At 42.4% G+C, this 19,090-nt stretch overlaps 1 protein-coding gene across 1 annotated transcript in view; it reads left to right on the top strand.

The window, feature by feature from the left end:
- LEPR (leptin receptor) overlaps positions 1-19,090 on the top strand; it is a 92,700-nt gene that overhangs the window by 59,571 nt on the left and 14,039 nt on the right. Inside the window, exons 10-18 of the mRNA XM_015415786.1 lie at positions 2,948-3,147; positions 6,372-6,520; positions 6,817-6,976; positions 7,073-7,155; positions 7,620-7,836; positions 11,305-11,484; positions 14,501-14,596; positions 16,285-16,387; positions 18,759-18,834. Of these exons, the coding sequence (XP_015271272.1) occupies positions 2,948-3,147; positions 6,372-6,520; positions 6,817-6,976; positions 7,073-7,155; positions 7,620-7,836; positions 11,305-11,484; positions 14,501-14,596; positions 16,285-16,387; positions 18,759-18,834 (1,264 nt within the window). The remainder of the gene's footprint in view (positions 1-2,947; positions 3,148-6,371; positions 6,521-6,816; positions 6,977-7,072; positions 7,156-7,619; positions 7,837-11,304; positions 11,485-14,500; positions 14,597-16,284; positions 16,388-18,758; positions 18,835-19,090) is intronic.

The raw sequence follows: 19,090 nt of genomic DNA, 5'->3' as shown, positions 1-19,090 counted from the left end.
TCAGGCGTCCCCCAGCGATACTCAAACTGTCTTGTGCTGCTTCCCTCCCAAGTTTAAAAAGTACCAGGTGAAAGTGGTAGCAAACCGTGTGTAGAGCAGGTTGATTCCGGTTCCCTGACGTGTGAACACAAGTGCTGCTAAGGCGGGAACAACCCGCAGTTGTTGATAATACGCGCTGGCTGTTTCTGCGGCAGGCACCCATGTACCCATGCGCATAAGCACATGTAGCGGAGTGCAGAAACAGCCGCTAACAACCCGCCAGGGGCAGGCCGACAGTGCAAACGTTCCCTTGCGCTTCCTCCACGGTATCCTCCCACTTCATTCGCTGCAGTGTGAACGGGAATACTGCGAACAAGCCTTTCCCGGTCTTTTCCGGGTCTTCTTTGCCACAACTCCCTAGCGCTTCAAATTGCCAGTCTGAACTCAGCCTGTGAGTCTCTAATACAAGGAGAGTGGAAACTGATTGTAGTAGTTAGTGGTGAAAGTAAGGCACTTTATACTTTCTCATGAAAGATTCTGAAGCTTGCAGGCAAATAAAAATTCTAGGAAAAATATAGTTGTGTATACCTTTTATCAGCCAAAATAGCTATAACATCTACATGAAACCACTGTTTGAGATCATCCAGAGATTTGGGCTGGGCTGTCAGCAATATGCAGATGACACTCAGCTCTATCTTATGCATCCAGCTGATCCCAGGAAGACTGTAGAAACCCTGAACCGGTGGCTGGAAGCAGTTTTGGAGTGGATGTGGGCTAATTAATTGAAACTTAATTTCAACAAGACTGAAGTACTACTGGTGGGCAGAAGGTCTGACCTGGGATTTAAGGTGTCCCCTGTTTTGGATGGCGTTGCATTGCCCTTGAAGGAACAGGTTTGTAATCTGGGGGTGCGCTTGGACTGAGGCCTGCTGTTGGATATGCAGGTGGCAGCTGTGGCCTGGAGTGCCTTTTACCAGCTTTGACTGGTTAGTCAGCTGCGGTCTTCTTGAGCAGAAAATATCTGGCCACCGTGGTGCATGCCCTGGTTACTTCCATGTGTATCTTCATGTGGCTGCCCTTGAGAAGTGTTCGGAAACTTCAGTTGGTTCAGGACGCTGTAGCCAGGATGTTGACTGGAGTGGGTTGCAGGGACCATATTACTGCAGTCTTGGCCCATCTATGCTGGCTCTAATCTGTTTCCAGGCACAAAGGGCTGGTGTTGACCTTTTTATGCCATTTATAGCTTGGGACCAGCTAACTGAAAGACTGCCTACTCCCTTACAAATGCACACAACCACTATGATCATTTTTGAAGGCCCTGTTTTGGGTGTCCCAGTCTTCTGAGATTAGGTGGGTGCAGGGGTCATTTTGTAGAAAAAGAGGTGCAGGAGCTCATTAGCATAACTCATTAGCATACCTTATTTGCATATGCCACACCCCCTGACATCACCGGAAGTGTGTCAGAAGGCAATACCCACCGCTCAGGCTCCACTGGACTGATTTAGATTGCTAGCTATTGGGGGGGGGGGAACGTGCAGATCTGTCCTTGCAGAGGAGGGAGAGCTTGTACCTGAATAAAGCTTGGTCTTAAAGGTGCCACTGGACTGTTTTGGACCGGGGGGCTGGGGGGAGCTCTGCAACTTACCTGGCTCCTTCTTGCTCTGACTGAGGGCTGCTGAGAGCAGGGGGTGGGGTTTGTTGCATGTGTCCACCTCCTGAAATCTTTACTGCCGGAGCTCCGCTCCTGTGCGCTCCTGCAGGAAATGACCCCTGGGTGAGTGACAACCTGGCAGAGGACCTTCACAGTCACATCACCAAAACTCTGGAACTCTCTCCCTAGGGAAGTTCATCTGTCACCTACTTTTTCTGTCTTCTGCCAGCAGGTGAAGGCTTTTTTGTTTTGTTTGTTATTCCCTCAATGATCCCTTCTTCCTAACCAATGTTTTAATTGCTGTTTTTATGTTTTGTATGAATTTTAACTCTTTTGAATTGTTTTACTGATGTGTGTTTGGGGGGTTGATTTTAATGGTTTTAAAATGTGATTTTGTCATGTATGTTTAAAATGTTAGCTGCCTTGGCTGGCCTTTTAAGGGCAGAAAGGCAGGTGTCAGGTTCTGGGTGCCCACCCTCAGCTGCGTCACTTGTCGCTTCTCACTCCTCCATGCTGGGAGTGTCTCCTCAGGCTTCAGAACAGCTAGTTCAGAGGGAGGGGGCTTTCAGCACCATCAGCCTCCTCCCAGTGCTCTGTTTCTTTCCCTCTTGAGGAGACCTGGGCATCCAGCAAGCTCTCCTTCTCAGCCTTCACAGGAGACTCCCCCTTTAACCCATCCCCTCACCCTGCCCTCCTCCCCAGCCCTGTCAGTGAGCTGTGCATCAGCTTGAACTTCATTGGAACCCTCTGGAACTCCGCCCCCTCTGAGTGTTATTCCTGCCCTTGGGCCCGATGGCAGTTTCAGCTGCCAGCCTGCCTCTGGCTCACCCCACCTTCACGCTGGTTGGTTGGCTGTCATCCGAGGTCCACCACTTCTGGGTGCTTCCTGCATTTCGGTCTCCAGGCCTGGCACCCGGTGGGTCTTCTGCCTCCTTGCCATGTCTGGTCCCATCACTGATGGCTGCCTGGGTACTCCCTGTCCCTTTGCCATGTCTCCTTGCTGATCACTTTGTGTAAGTTGTTGAGGCTCACTGTCACTCCCGGGGTTCTGGTGGCTGTCCTCTCCATGTGAGGGGTTGGGAAGAATGGCCCCGGCAGTGTTGGGGCCAGACAGCAGGATACAAATTTTGTAAATAAGTAAATAATAAATATTGTAAAATAGCAAGCAAGAAGATCACTTAACATGACATGTGAAAGCTAGTATTTCTCATCTTTTTTTACAGTACACATCTTTTGTAGTGATGTATTATGGTGTCAGCATCTTGATGCATATAATTTCATTGCTAAACTGAAAATAATATTTTAATGTCTTTAAAGGAATGATATATATTGTTCAGAGTCTTCTAGCATGCCTTCAAATTCAGAGGTAAAAGAATGCCATTCTCAGAGGAATAATTCTTATGAGTGCATCTTTCAGCCTTTTTACCTTTTATCTGGATACACAATGTGGATAGAAATAAAGCACACATTGGGAACACTTACATCTCAACCAGTGTGTATCCTTCCAAAAGAAGTCGGTAAGTAGAAGCTCTTTTCTAGCAATGTTTCATTGTCTGATTGAAGAGCTTTGTACAAGTCTTTCAATGAATGACCCCATGGTATACACTAACATTTAAAGGTATATATATTTAGAAAGAGAAACAAAAAGAGAGCAAAGGCAACGGAAAAGTATTTTTGTCTTCTCCAAGAGCTAGTGCTTTTGCACCTGTATACTCCTCAGTTTCTAATAGCTTGTGGGAAATGACATTGCCAAGAATGCATGGTTTGAAAAATGGCTTTTTCAAGCTCATTTTATATTAAAAGATATAACTTAAAAGGCAAATGAATTCTCCCCCCACACACGCACTTTGAAGATGCATATAATGCAATGAACCCCAACTCCTCCACAACATTTAACTTTTCTGATTGCTTCTGTAATTCAGACATTAATTTGAAGTTTTCAAATTGTACAAATATTGTCTGCTGCTTTCTAACATAACTGTTTCTGTTCCTTTGCTGCAAGTCTTTATCTTATTATACATTTTGTATATCCTCCTCCAGGCATATTCTTTGTTACTTAAATATCATTTGCTACTTAATTTTTTCAGTCAATGATGGTGCAAGTGTGTAACAGACAGTGATAGCTGATGCTATTAAAATTACATGTACATTAAGAATCACCAGGGCATGCAATAACCAAACATTTAATATAAAGACTTCAATTTTCAGTAGTCCTAATCTTCCTTTCTACTTCAATTTTCACTATTTCTGTGTTGCTTTTACTTGTTACAGTTTCTCTAAAATTATGTGTGTGCATTGTCTGTAATTCTATAGAGTCTAATCACAAGTGGTACACTGAATGTGTATGATGACTGCATTTAGTGTATAGGTATAAGTGGTATTATATAGCTTCTACTTTAGCCCAATTAGTGAAAATGCTTAATCCTGAACCAGAAGAGGAGTGGAGTTTGACTGAAGCCTCATACTGTGCTCCTTTGTCAATTCAAGAAACGATCTGGTTTAAGCCGAAAGATATACAATCCATTTTTGTATAACACTCTAAAAATGTGAGATTCCTGGAGGAAAGTTCTAGCCCTAGATATCTCAACCATGTCCACTTTTACATATCAAAAATGGTTCCCACCAGGAAATGAGACAGGCTTTACACGGATGGCTGGCAGCATGTTTATTATCCCCTTTATCTTGGGTAAAAAATTGGGAAGTTATCAAAAAACAGACTGCAGAACAAAAATCAGGGGGTAAGATTTCTTGATATAAATATCTTCAAATTAGGAACATGATAATTACCCTCAGGACCTCTGGGTTTTTTGATAGTTTGCTTACATCTTTTGAAATTATGACTAGTAAAGAAACAAAACTAAAAAAAAATAGGTCTCTTCGATTTACAGGGTGCTTGTTATGTCTACCCACACAGGTGTTATACCATATCAAACCAAATGGAATTGGGTCCTGGGGATAAATCTTACGGAATGTAATCAGAATTTGGAATTCCCCTTCAAATAAATCTAAAATATGTAATATTGGACTTCAGTTTTACAAATTGGTTTCAAATTGGTATTTATCTCCTCACAAAATTCATTTGATGAATAAATTTTTTAACCCAAATAGCTGGAAACAATGTAATCAAGTAGGGACTAATTTCCATAACTGGTGGAAACGTTTTGGAAAGAAGTTCACAGGACAATCTGTGAATTTGTGAACTTTTTTCTTCCATATTAGCTGGCATTTCTTCTACTAGATTTTTTGGCACACCTACAGCTTCTAAAACAACTGAAAAATTTTACTTCAACATTAATGGCTGCGGCTAGATTGGCCATCGCTAAAAAGTGGAAGTCCCTTTTGGATTCCAGATTTATAATTGGCAAGTAAATTTATGGGAGCAATATATTATGGGGAAGAGTATGAATAACCCCTTCTTCTGACTCTTCCTTGGTATGGGGACATTTTGATTACAAGGAAACATGTGAACCAGTCATAAAATATCTCACTGACAAGAGAGTTATCCCTTCTTATCAGCAGATTAGCATATCATTGAAATTATACAAGGATAGGAGATTTGCATAAATTATGGAATTATCTCATTTTAGGTAGTTTTATGATGAAATTGTTTTTAATTTAAATGACATTTTGATGTTATGCATTTTCTTATTTAATTAACAAAATTATTATACCAATAAAATAGAATGGCAAATCATGACATCTTTAAAACAGAGGCTGTTGGTAACTGTGCAGTGTTTGCAAACCTGTGCTTTTAATCATATGTCCAGTTAACATTCACTGAATGCTGGCTCCAGCGATCTATTCTGGCTGTTTGAAGAACATCTTCACACAACCCTGATTGATTGATTGAGTAACCATTTATGTAGTTAAGCATTTTAAGGCTGCTTTTTTCCCTAGAGGGACACAAATGGGCTTATAAAAAGGTGAAAAAAGTAAACAGATAAAGAAAACAAACAAACCTGCCCTGGTCCAGATCCACCATGCTGACTATTACAGGTCCCAGACTGTAAGCCCCTGCACAGCTGTTTTTCATGCTATTTTGTGGTCCCTTTACAACTTTAAAGTTTAAAGGAACTGCACAAGACAGTGCAAAATAGCTGCACAGTGAGAAACGCACAGCTGTTTTTCGGGCTGCCTTCTAAAGTACCTTTAAACTTTAAAGGGGCTGCACAACATAACCCGAAACAGCTGAGCGGCCATTTTTTGGGCTTTCTGCAAACCCTGTTGAAAGGAACTGCAGTCCCTTTCAGTGGGGTTTGCAGGGCCACAAACCAATTTGGTTTGTGGACAAGCTTGCCGGTTCAGTTTGGTTTGTGGTTCGGTTTGTGGTTCAGCCATGAACCATGAATTGAACTGCATTTTCCCATTTTGTGTCCATCCCTGAAGTCTTGTATGGTAGTTTCTGCTTTTGTTATTTAATAGTTTTTTGATCTCAGTGGTTAAGAATGGTCAGTTTTATCACAGTTGATTTTAGAGTTCTAAGGCACCACAGCTTGGACTCCTCTTGTGTGGTCCTAGGTTTTTCATGTAAATCCTGGTGACAGTGGAGCTGCAGTGATTCCCATGCTGTAAGAGTTCAGCTAAAACAGCGTCTTAGACAGGATAACAAGTACCACAAATAAAATAGTATATTATTGTAATTGTAGGTTAGTAGAGAAGAGCTGAAACATAGTTCTGTAGGATTCAACTAGAGATTTCATAGTCAATAAGCCAATCAATTGCCTTTTGTTTAACTTTCTAGTGAAGCCATTTCCTCCCTTCAATGTTAAAGCAGAAATCACTAGGGAAGTGGGAACGCTGAATGTGAGCTGGAATAATCCAGAACTTCCTAAGAGTGATCTTCAGTTTCAGATCCGATATACTCTCAGTGGAACAGAAGTAACCTGGGAGGTATGCACAGACTTAATCCAAGGTAGCCCTTGAATCTGTAGACTGCAATGGTATTCTGTGGCCAGTTAATTAAAACTTGTAATTTAATGATGTATAAGAAATTCCTTTGATTATTTAACATTCAGTTTGTCTTGCAAAAGAAATACTTGTGGTAAGAGCCCTTTCCCCTGGATTTATTTAGTAGGAGCAGAAGTCTGTTCAATATTTAAAATCTTAATCTGTCACTCATAAATGATTACATTTGTCATTGCACTAGGCCTTGTTACACTAGGCATTATTGCTTTCTAAATTTACAGATGCATGAAGTTTCTGCTGTATCAGGAAGCTGTGCCAGTATAGAAGTCCAGGATCCCTGTGCAGTTTACATTGTTCAGGTGCGCTGCAGTGTCCTTGATGGAGTTGGCTACTGGAGTGATTGGAGTAGACCTGCATATACAGTTGTTAAGGATATAAAAGGCAAGTTTAATACCATATGCTTTTGGCTGTTTCCCCCCTTTTAACTCAAATGCATATAAACAAATAGGTAGTTGTTTTACTTCTTACTTTTTTCAGCTCCTTTGAGAGGACCCGAATTTTGGAGAATTGTTAATGAAGATCTAATAAGGAAGCAGAAAAACGTTACTCTGTTTTGGAAGGTACATGGGTGATGTCGGATTTGATGGGGTAGGAGAGTGACAAATCACATTTTTGTGTGATGATCATCATGTTGTGTCCCATAATACGACTGTACTGGATTTAGCTGGGTAGAAGTGCACATGATCCAAAACAATAGGCAGGTAATTATTGTTAATAAAACCAGTAAAATTAAGGTTTGTAGTAAGCAAGGTTTTGTGAATGCCTCCTGAAAACATCAGTTTAAACCTTGCACAGAAAACTGATGTTTAAAATATTTTTAATTTTTATTAGATTTATTAGGAGATAGAAGTAGTAGAATTATAAGATTGTCAAAGTTATGACAACAGTTATAGGAAACATAATTTCACTGCAAATATAGTTTGCATTCTTACTGATAAAATGAGGTAACCTTTTAAAATTTTAGTCTGTTCAACCCACCCCCACCCAGAAAAAATTGTCTAATATGCAGTGATTCTTTTTGCAGCCGTTAGTGAAGAGTCTTGCCTTATGCAGTGTACTTGAATATGTGATAGAGCATACTACTTCGGAAAACATTACTTGGTCTGATTATGTAGAAAATGATACTACCTATACATTTCCATGGACAGAGGATGTTCACACCATTAAAGTTATTGCTGTCAACTCAGTTGGAGCTTCTACTGTGAATTTCATTATAACCCTCTCACAACAAATGAACGCAGGTAAGAGTAACATATTAGTGGACCTCCTAGGCTTAACTTTGTATCTGTAAGGACCACCATGTCTTTATTCTGCCATCTGCCTTGCATAGGACCAGTGTCTTGTGTTTAGTGCTGGAGAGTGATTTGACGAACTGCTATCTTTCATGTTCACAAAGGGAGAATACTAATTTTCCCTCTCCTTTGTCACAGCAATGTGGTGCAACCTGAAAACCAATTTTGTATCCAGCACCATCTAACCTAATCAAATTAGTCTGTTGCACTTCCTGGTTTCCATTTTAAGACTACAGCGGCAGACTTCAGGCTTCTTTATACTGCCTGTTTTTTCATTGCTAATAGTTTTAAATACTTTATTGATTATATACTGCCAACTGGTTGATAATTTTAAGGATTGTCAAGGTTTTGTTGCTATTATATGCTTTTATTTATTTTACTTTAATACTGTATAATCGTGTCACTTTCAGTGGGTCCAGAAATCCATAGTAAATTCTTTCCCCCCCATTAAAAATTACCATTATTTTATGCCAGTGTCTATATAATTAGTGAGCCACAAATGATTTCTGTATTTTATAGCAACGGGCAGAGCAATCCTGCATTGCACCTGTGCTGAGGCGGCTGGTGGTGCAGCAGCAGTGCCACTAGTTGTCTCCCTAAGGGGATTGGTATATGGTGGCCAATTAGGAAAAAGTTACCCACCCCAACAGTGTTGACGGCATTGTTCGTGGCAGGGATGGCACGAGGGGCAGGCACAACCAATGGGAGTCAGGAGGCCAAGCCAAGCCTCTATCACTGGCTGGGGGGAGAGAGGGCAGAGAGAGGCAGGCCACAGGAGCAACCCTCCCCCTCTATCACACCCCCCCTTAAAGAGACCAGCTTCTTTTTACAAATCCCAGCTACCTGTCAGGGGAGGAGGACATTACCTACCAGCCCCGCAGGCACTCCATAGTGGCACTCCACACACAGAGTGTCCAGGGCTGCAGAAGGTGACGACAGACAAGTATGTGGATGTGAGGGTGACCCCTGCTGACTGTTGGCCGTGGCAGCCAGATGGATGCCCATGCCATTGACAGTGTCCCTGTGCCAACCCACATGCCACCTCTGCTGGAGGCTCAGCAGCAGGAGGGACGGGGGTGCCAGGGACCCCAGAGACTCAAGAGAGGTCTACCAGCAGCCTCTTGATGTGCCCTGTCCCTCACCCACATCCCTTGCTATGGCAAGAAGCCCTCCCATATGCCCAGCAGCCACCATTACAGATGCTGCCAGCTCCTCTATCAATTCTTGCCCCCTGGAAAATGCTTCTTGTAACTTGTGATGTCTCTCCAGCTGCTCCCACTTGGAGGAAAGGGTGGACAGGCTGGGCTGTACTGGAATCATGCCCTGTGCCTGGGGACCGGGCAAGGGGCCAGGATCCCCTCCCTCCTCCAAACCACCAGCAGCCATGACACCTGGCCCAGGGGCAGCTGCCCCACCCCTACCACCCTGCCCCCCATTTGCCAGGGCAGGGCCACTGCCATCTGAAGAAGTTGAGTCTGTCCTCTGCGTCACCTCCTCCTCAGGTGCCAGGGATCCTAGCATGCCAAGTGTCAGCAGGACCACAGAAGTGGTTGTTGCCATACTCCTCCTCGGGATCATGGTGCATAGTCACAAAATAAGCAGTGAATGTCAGGGAATAGGGACCTGGGCATAGGGGGAAAACCCAGCAGTCAGTCCATGGGAGGTCCAAGGTGGCTGCTAAGCCCTTGCCCCCTGCCCCCCCGAAGGCACCTCACCTCAGCCTGGCCATCTCGGTCCTTCTTTCCTTCATTTATCTCCATCTTGTCCTCACTAGACGCAGGGATGTGGGTCCTTGGCGAGGGATCCCAGGGGTGTCATAGGAGCCCCCGGCTGTGAAGATGGGGGTATGATGATGGCACAGTGGCCCTCCCCCTTGTGGGCAGGGGTTGATACCTGACTGCTTTGGCTGCTACTGCATCCTGGCCCTTCCATGCTGTCCTTGGATGAAGGACCTCCAGTAGCACTCCTATCCTGCAAGTCACCTGAAGGGTGGAGGGACATCAGTCAGGAAAATGGAGGTGGTAGAAGGCAGCGGGTGGGAGGAACTAGCCCCCACAGCAGGGGCCAGGTGGTGGTGGCAACTATGACACTTGGTAAAAAGGAACTCAAGGCCACAGCCACCCACCACCATGGGGGGGTATCACTGCCTGCATGATGGCCTCTGCTCCTGGCAGACCCTCCTTCACCACTTGCTCATAAGGAACACCTTTGCCATGAGGGCTCAGACATGCTTCTGAGCAGGATCGGAGGAATCGTTCCAGCTCTTCAGAGTGTACATCTCCATCTGGATGGCAAGTCCCAGGGCAGACACCCGTTTTGCGGCCATGCACTGGAAGGCATGGCACAGGGAGGTGTTGGAGCTGCTTCTGGCAGTGGCAAGGGCAATGCTTCCATGCTTCACCACCAACCTGTACAGCAGTGGCTTTTTGACCTTAATCCAGTTTGGTTAGTGATGGCTGTCCCTGCCACCATATATTGAAGTGTTCATGCCACCCACACACAGGGAAATGTGGAGGCAGGCCACCCCACTGTGAAAAAACTCTGATCCCCTCATCCTGCCCTGACCCCCCATAATCACACCATGGCACCCACCGCAAGGTGGCTGTGGGCTGTGGGCAAAGAGCAGCTCAAAGAGGGGATAGGTTGCATCTGGGGGAAAGGGCAGTGGCCACACTGAGGAGTGTGGCTCTGGCTGCCTGCCACCTTGATCACAGTCCCCTTTTCCTGCAGGGCCAGGTGCTGGCAGGATGGTGCCCACTCCTGCCCTTACCTCCCATGCTTGCAGTGCACCAGATTAAGTTGCTATAAGTGCTCTATGTCTGGGTCTCTCTATAAGGGAGTGTATCAAATACAACATATAAGAACCTCCTGAGACCTTCACTTCCATCTGGCAAGATTTCTTGTATCTGTTCACCACTTATAGCTTAGTGGGATCCATGCCTCTCACCCCCCTGGCCCCATTTTAACCTTTATTCCTATCTGCCTCTATTAATTCAGCTTTTAATTCCTTATTTTGTTAATGGGCTATGTTGGGAAAGAGGGGGAGGAGAGGGTGGATGGTAGGGTAACAAGAAGTTTGTTGTTGTATTTACTATCCTATGTGGAAAAGCAATAAAGATCCTTAATGGGGAAAAAACAAGAAATTGCTAAAAGAAAGATAAGCAAATTAAATAGGATTGACCTCACTTTTGACAACATAGAGTCCTTAACAAGAATAAATGTTAAAAGCTCCACAGGAATGGATAGTTTTGTTGATTTATACCAGATAATTGTGTACCTCCCTATTGTGATTTGTTTAATTCTCCAGGAATTAAATAATAATGAAATTGAAATTGAAAACTGTGCCTGCCATTCTTTTGCAAAGCGAACCAATTAGTTCTCTGTAGGGACTTAATGATTTCTTTTTGTTTTTGTTAGTAAATATTGTGAAGTCTCTTAGTGCCTATCCAATAAACAGCAGTTGTGTAATTGTGTCCTGGATGCTTTCACCTGCAATATACATTGTTACATCTTTTGTTATTGAATGGACCAACCTAAATGAAGAACAAATTAAATGGATAATGGTTCCTTCGCATATTAGGAAATGTCATATTTATGGTGAGTATGTATGGCTATTTTTCTATGTTACATAAGAACATAAGAGAAGCTATGTTGGATCAAGCCAATGGCCCATCCAGCCCAACACTCTGAGTCAAACAGTGGCCAAAACCCAGGTGTCATCAGGAGTGAATCAGAACTCTGGAAGCCCTTCCACTGTTGCCCCACCCCAAGCACCGTGAATACAGAGCATCACTGCCCCAGACATACTGTTCCATCTATACCTTGTGGCTAATAGCCACTGGTGGAACACCACTCCATATATTTATCCAATTCCCTCTTGAAGCTGATAATGCTTGTAGCCACCACCATTTCCTGTGGCAGTGAATTCCACATGTTAATTACTCTTTGGGTGAAGAAATACTTCCTTTTATCTGTTCTAAGCCCACTGTTCATTAGTTTCATTGAGTGCCCATGGGTTCTTGTATTGTGAGAAAGGGAGAAAAGTACTTCTTTCTCTACCTTCTCTATGCCATGCATAATTTTGTAAACCTCTATCATGTCACCACTCAATCGTAGTTCCTCTGAGCTAAAGAGCCCTAACCTCTTTAACCTTTCTTCATAGGGAAGGTGTTCCATCCCCTTAATCATTTTCTGCACCTTTTCCAATGCTATATCTTTTTTGAGGTGCAATGACCAGAAACAGTACATAGTATTCCAAATGCAGCCAGACCATAGATTTATACAGGGGCATTATGATACTGGCTGATTTGTTTTCAATCCCCTTCCTAATAATCCCCAGCATAGCATTTGCTGAATCGACATCTTCAGTGAGTTATTCACCACATTCCAAAATCTCTCTCCTGGTCAGTTACCGCCAGTTCAGACCCCATCAATATCTTTATACTTAGGATTTTTGGCTCCAATGTGCATTACTGTGCACTTGCCCACATTGAACCTCATTTGCCATGTAGATGCTCACTTGCCTAGCCTCAACAGATCCCTCTGGAGTGCCTCACAGTCTTCCCTAGTTCTCACTGCCCTGAAAGACTTAGTGTTATCTGCAAACTTAGCCACTTCACTACTTACTTCCAACTCTAAAAATTAATGAATGGGTTAAAAAGCACTGGACTTAGTACTGTGTTACTCCCCTTCCCCCTTCCACTGTGAAAACTGCCCATTTATACACACTCTCTTGTTTCCTATTAATTAACCAGTTTTTAATCCACTAGAGGACTTGTCCTCTTAACCCCACACTGCTGAGTTTACTTAGGCGCCTTTGATGAGAAACTTTATCAAAAGCTTTCTGGAAATCTAGGTAAACAACATCTACTGTGTCACCCTTGTCCGCATGTTTATTCACCCTCTCAAAGAACTCTAAAAGGTTAGTGAGACAAGATCTTCCCTTACAGAATCCATGCTGATTTTTTTCTCAATAACGTTTGTCCATCAATGTGCCTACTAATTTCCCAGATCTCTTCTGGAACCTTTTTTTAAAAGATGGGAGTTGCATTAGCTAACTTCCAGCCCTTGGGAATGGAGGCAGATTTTAGTGATAAACTGCATATTTTTGTCAGGAAATCCACAAGTTCACATTTGAGTTCTTTGAGAACTCTTGGATGTATGCCATCTGGGCCTGGTGATTTGTCAGTTTTTAATTTGTTCATCAGTTGTAGGACCTCCTCTCTCATCACCTCAATCCGACTCAGGCCTTTCAATACCCCTCCTGAAATCGGCAGTTCTGGAGTGGGCAAGCGCCTCCCATTTTCCACACTGAAGACAGAGGCAAAAAATGCATTCAGCTTCAGTTTTAGTCTCCAAGTTTCCCAAAGGGATTTGACTCTCCTCACCTTTCCTTTCAGTTTCTTCTTCACAAGCCCCCTCATTTGAGAGAAGTCAGTCCTTCTAAAATTAAATGTGGTTGTGTTGGTTTTTTTGGGCAACTTCCTATTTACATAAATGCTAAACTTGATACTACTATGGTCATTGTTCCCAACCGGTGCTATCACATTTACATCTCTCACCAGGTCCTGAGTATCACTTAGGACCTAGTCCATGATCGCCTCCCCCCTGGTAGGTTCTGTGACCATCTGCTCCATGGCATAGTCATTGAGAGTATCTAGAAACCTAATCTCTTTCTCCTGACCTGAATGTGTGGGTACTTAAAAATAACCTATTATGACACAGTTTTTTGGCTAACTGCTTTCCTAAATTCTTTTGTTGTTTTTAAATCATCCTCTAACCTTTGATCTGGTGGGAAATAAGAAGCTCCCAGAGTTAAGCTACCTTGATCCCACTACTTCCACCCATAGCCTTTCTTTAAGCGAATCTATTTTTCTTATATTATCAATTTTAATGGACTGGATAATCTCTCACTCCACCTCCAACACTTCCTTCCCTATCCTTCCAATATAATTCATGTAATAAGGAATCACTTATTATTCTCATCCCTCCAAGTTTCTATGGTTCTCTGACACTAAGCATTCCAGCTCCCTCATTTTACCCCAGACACCTCTAGCATTTGCATATAGACATCTATAATCTCCCAGACAAATTAGGTCTGCAACATTCCTCCTGTGACCTCTAGACCTTGCCAGGTAGTCAATAAAGTTACAAAATGTTGGTACCTAAAGGTAATTTTTAAATTATTTGTCCTCCTTAATGTTTTAACTTTTCACTTAGCCTATCTTGATAGAACTTTATGTTAAAATTTAGTGTGTGTGTGGGTGTGTATGCCACTTATCCTCTCCTTGCTCATCTGCTAAACTTGCCTATTTATTGCCTTGTTCCAGACACTTTGGCACTGGAGCTGGACACTTTGGCATTGGAGTGGGGCCTGCTACCTTGCAGAGCTGGGGCAAAATGTTCTAATGTATTACCACAGAACTTAATACTGTAGTTATCAAAAATTCCTCAAGCTGGTTTTACATTGGGTAGTTGTAAAAAACACAAATTACCTAATCAACAGATTCTGCAGTTCTTTTTGGTGTTCTATTCATCTTCTTCATTTCATGCACAAAGTAAGGATCTCTCTTCTCCTACAACTAACTGAAAATATGCTGTTTTTCTATTCCAGATAATTTCATTCTAATTGAGAAATACCGCTTTAGTGTGTACCCAATAATTCCTGAAGGAGTCGCTAAGCCCACAGTGACAGAGGGTTTTTTCAAAGGTAGCCTATTCTGGGTGTTTTTAATATATTGCTTCATTAAGTGAAATTTTTTGTTTTAGCTCTATCAAAGTATAAAATTGGAGCCCCTCACAGTAGGCCGAATGGCCCCATACCTATCTGGTATACAAGCACCGCAACAGCGTAGAGCCTTTTCTCTAGCAAGATTCAATGTAATACCATCAAGAATCTTGTATGGGAGATATAATATCATAATATATGTGGATAGACTTTGCCATTGCATCTCTGGATGCATTGAGATGTTTCGCATATTTGTTTGCATTGTCAATTTTATGTGGATATACATTCTAGATATTTAAATCCTATCTTGGCCAACATAACAAACCTTCCTGATGCTTTAAAAGTTCACCATCTTCTAAATGACTCTGTTCCGGGAATATCAATTAGCGTAGCCATGTTTTTACAATTAGTGATAAAGCTACGCCAGGAAAACGACCAAATGAATAATTGTTTTATATAACATGATGCAATATTATGTAGTTGGTAAAATGCTCGGCTCTATATGTATGGTTCTATATGGTTTTATAAATATATTTCTTTTATAGTAATCCTCTTTTAAGTTATTTTATGCAAATAAAGGCTAACTGAACTGAACTGATTTTTTAATAAAAATGAAAGTACATCTTTATGCGTATGCAGCAAAACAAAATTGGTATTTTTCGTATCCAGATACATTGGAGCAAAAACCTATTGTACTCCCAGTTTTCAAATACTGATATGGCATTCAGTTTTTGTGTGTGTGTGTGGGATTTTCCTATATTTTTCAGTTCCATTATTTCCTATGTGGAATATTTCTATGAGGCTGTGTGTTTGTTTGTGTTTTAAAATAAAATTGCAGGGAACTGCTGATGCCTTTCCTTCAAATAACCTCCAAATTTCAAGACCTAAGTTGCCTCCTCCTTGTAGCATTGTTGTATCTGGCTCGAGGTTTGCCAAGAGCTTTCTTGGGGGCAGTAAGAGGTGAGAGATGTGAGGGAGAGTTGGTCTGAGGGAGTGGTGATGTGGTGGACATTTCTTCAGGTTGATGAGGGAGGCATGCATTGAAATGGCTCCTAGAAAGGTCCTTTACTATCTCCCCATGACCATTCATAAACTCAATTGCCATGCTGGCTGTTCAGGTGTGTATCTGTAAGCTGCAAACCTACAATGACGCAGCAGCAGCAGAACTGGAAGAAGAAGTTGAAGACAGCCAGTTCCACTGCGGGCCTGATAGAAGCCCTCAGGGGGCCTGATCCGGCCCCCGGGCCACATGTTTGACGACCATGATGTGATACCATCCTGTGTAAACTATTTCCCCAGTTAAGGCTGGAACCATGTTCATGCCTATTTATGAATACACTATATTGAACTCATTGTTACTTGTTTCTAAGTAAATGCAGGATCATACTACATGGCTAATTTCACAAATGAGCTAAACTTGTACAACCCTTTTTAATTTGGGGAGATAGTGTTGCTGCTGTTGCAAGGTCTGGCAGATCAGTTGTTGCAAACTGAGGTGGAAGTGGTGTTGCAGGCTGCATTCCAACTTGCTTACTTGAGGGTAAAACCTATTCAACTCAATGGAACTTAGTTTCAGATAGATCTTCCTGAAATTATACAGCATATATTCTATGTTGGTATATTTGCCATACTGATTATAACTATTTTGAACAGTTGCCTCTTATTTTCAGGTGGGATTGAGAAACAGAATCACATGAACTTCTATGTCATTCTTCCTCTAGTAATTATGTGCTTAGTTCTCCTGCTTGGAGCTCTTCTGATGTTGCACCAAAGGTAAAGCTTTCTTAGATGTGTTCCCAAGTGGATAAAGCCTTTGAACTTAAATATAAACATCTATAGGGTTATGTTGTCGAAGGCTTTCATGGCCAGAGTTCATTAGCTGTTGTAGATTTTCCGAGTTGTATGGCCATGGTCTTGGCATTGTAGGACGTGACGTTTCGCCAGTAGCTGTGACTGGCATCCTCAGAGGTATAACACAGAAAGATGGAGTACTCTCTGTGTCAAGGTGATGCAAGGTGATACTTCTGAGGATGCCAGTCACAGCTAAAGGTGAAACGACAGGTCCTACAATGCCAAGACCATGGCCATACAACCTGGATAATCTACAACCTCCCCCATGATCTTGCACTTTTTTCTTTCTGTAATGTATAAAAAAACCCCAATCAGCTGCTAAATAAATAGGATGAAGCAGAAAAACAAGAAACATCATAGAGAACAGGTCTGAAGTAACTGAACTATGGGTACTATATAAGTGCAAGATCCTATTAGAATAGACGTAAAATACTATTACAGAAGAGTGTTTCCAGGAACTTTCCATTTATTTATTTAGTTGATTGGTTCTTTTCTCAAGTGTGTCTCCAAGATCTATTCAAGGGCTCAGTTTGGATTTGGATAATAATGTACAACTTTACTTGTGAAAATCCTGTCTGTTATGCTAAAGATGAGTGTCAAGGAGCTGAACAGGCTGACCCCATGAGTTTCCAAGGCAAAAGCACACAAGTAACCAGACTGATGTTATTAAAAATTAGGGTTGCCAAGTTCTTTTTCTTCTGCGGCGGGGGGCTCCTGGACGGCGTCTTCAGCGAGTTCATAGAGTTTTCCCCTCAGATGGCTGTGGCCCCACCCCCAGCGTGCCTGGCGTCATCACGTCACCTCCGGCTGACGTGCATGCCGGGGTGGGGTTTCCCCCGGGGCCCGATTCCGCGGCGGCAGAAATCAGGCCTCCAAAGCGGGGGGAAATCTGCCCCCCGGGGGGACTTGGCAGCCCTATTAAAAATATTTATAAAATGTATTGAAAGAATAGACAAGTTAATATGCATATAACCAACAGATTAACAAAAGTAACACAGAACAATAAAGTTCGCTTTTATCTACCTAACGCTTACACCCAGATGCAGGCTTCAAATTAGAGTAGCAATTTGCCAAGCATAGATTCAGACCTCTGTCCATGAAGTCTCAGAAAGTATCCCTGGCCTGTGGGTGGGGGGAGATATTGTAATCATAGTTTTTGACCCCTCAAGTCAGGTGATGGTGACATCCAATCCTTCTAACACGCCTTCAGGAGAATTCTCCAGAATCTTACATCATCGCTCCTGATTTTACTCCTCCGAACACTAGAAACACGTTCTCATGAGAAGCTAATGCCTCAGGCCTTGGCAGGCCAAACCTCTTAATTAATGACACCTGCAAGAAAGAAGAAGAAGAGATTGGATTTACACTCCAAAGAAGTCTTAGAGCGGTTTACAATCCCTTTCCCTTCCCCTCCCCACAACAGACGCTCTGTGATGTAGGTGGGGCTGAGAAAGCTTCCTCAAAAACTGCCCTTGAGAGAACAGCTCTGAAAGAACTTATGACCAACCCAAGGTCACACCAGCAGCTGCATGTGGAAGAGTGGGGAATCAAACCCGGTTCTACCAGATTAGTGTCTGTGCTCCTAACCACTGCATCCGACTGGCTCTCAGAAAGAGCCAGGCCAGTTATCTACACATTAACCCTTGAGGGGAGGCAAGAATGATGCTTTGCCTCACAATGAGTTATCTCACTGTTTCTTCTGGAATTTTGTTAGGACTCCTCTTAACCTACCTAAGATGCATTCCTAAGCAGAGTTACAACCTTTAGAAACCATTGACTTCAGTGAACTTAGAAGGATGTAATTCTGCTTAGGATGGCACTATTAATGCTTGATCTGTATGTATGTGTTTACCTGTTGTTCTTTTATCCCTTAAACACTAGCTAAGATTCTTGACATCTAGTTAAATCAAGACAACATATACAGCATGCTGATAAATCCCAGAAAAAATAATTATATGAAGGATTTTCATATTTGTGGTCTACAGAGCAGAAGAGTATTATGTTGTAGTATTGAGGATTTCAATAGCAATCTAATTCTGTAGAAGTCAGAAAGCAGTTGTGGCAAACTGTTACACAACTTACGCAAATTCAGCATTGTGGGGAGGGCTTTTAACATGCAGGTATGGATGCAGTGATCTTAAAACTGCTGAAGCATGCCTCAAAAAATGAACCTTACCTCTGTTGTCACTGGGGTTAAATAAAAACTGATTTCTGTTAATGAAATACATCTTCACATGAAGAGTAATAATATGCACTAGTGTGACTAATATAAACACTTTATTTGACATTTCAGAATAAAAACACTATTCTGGGATGATGTCCCAAACCCCAAGAATTGTTCCTGGGCACAGTCAGTAAATTTCCAAAAGGTATGGACACCCATCTTGATGTATTCTTTTTATGATTTCAATGCTTTGTGTTTAAATTCAATTTAAAAACAATTAATTTGCTAACTAGAAAAAACTATAACGAACAGTTATAAAAGTACCAACATTTTGTCATAGGCCTGAGACTCCTATAAATAAAGGGGTAAGTGGGAACCTGGGATGCTCTATAAAGCCAGTGGGTTGGATCCAGCAATGCATAAATGGAAAAAGAAATCTACTCAGCACAGTTCCACTTGCA

The sequence above is a fragment of the Gekko japonicus genome, unplaced genomic scaffold (genome assembly GCF_001447785.1).
Source record: "Gekko japonicus isolate JY-2015 unplaced genomic scaffold, Gekko_japonicus_V1.1 scaffold20, whole genome shotgun sequence".
NCBI classification, from domain to species: domain Eukaryota; kingdom Metazoa; phylum Chordata; class Lepidosauria; order Squamata; family Gekkonidae; genus Gekko; species Gekko japonicus.
The sequence above is the reverse complement of the archived record's forward strand: the minus strand, read 5'-3'. Positions and strand labels throughout refer to the sequence as shown.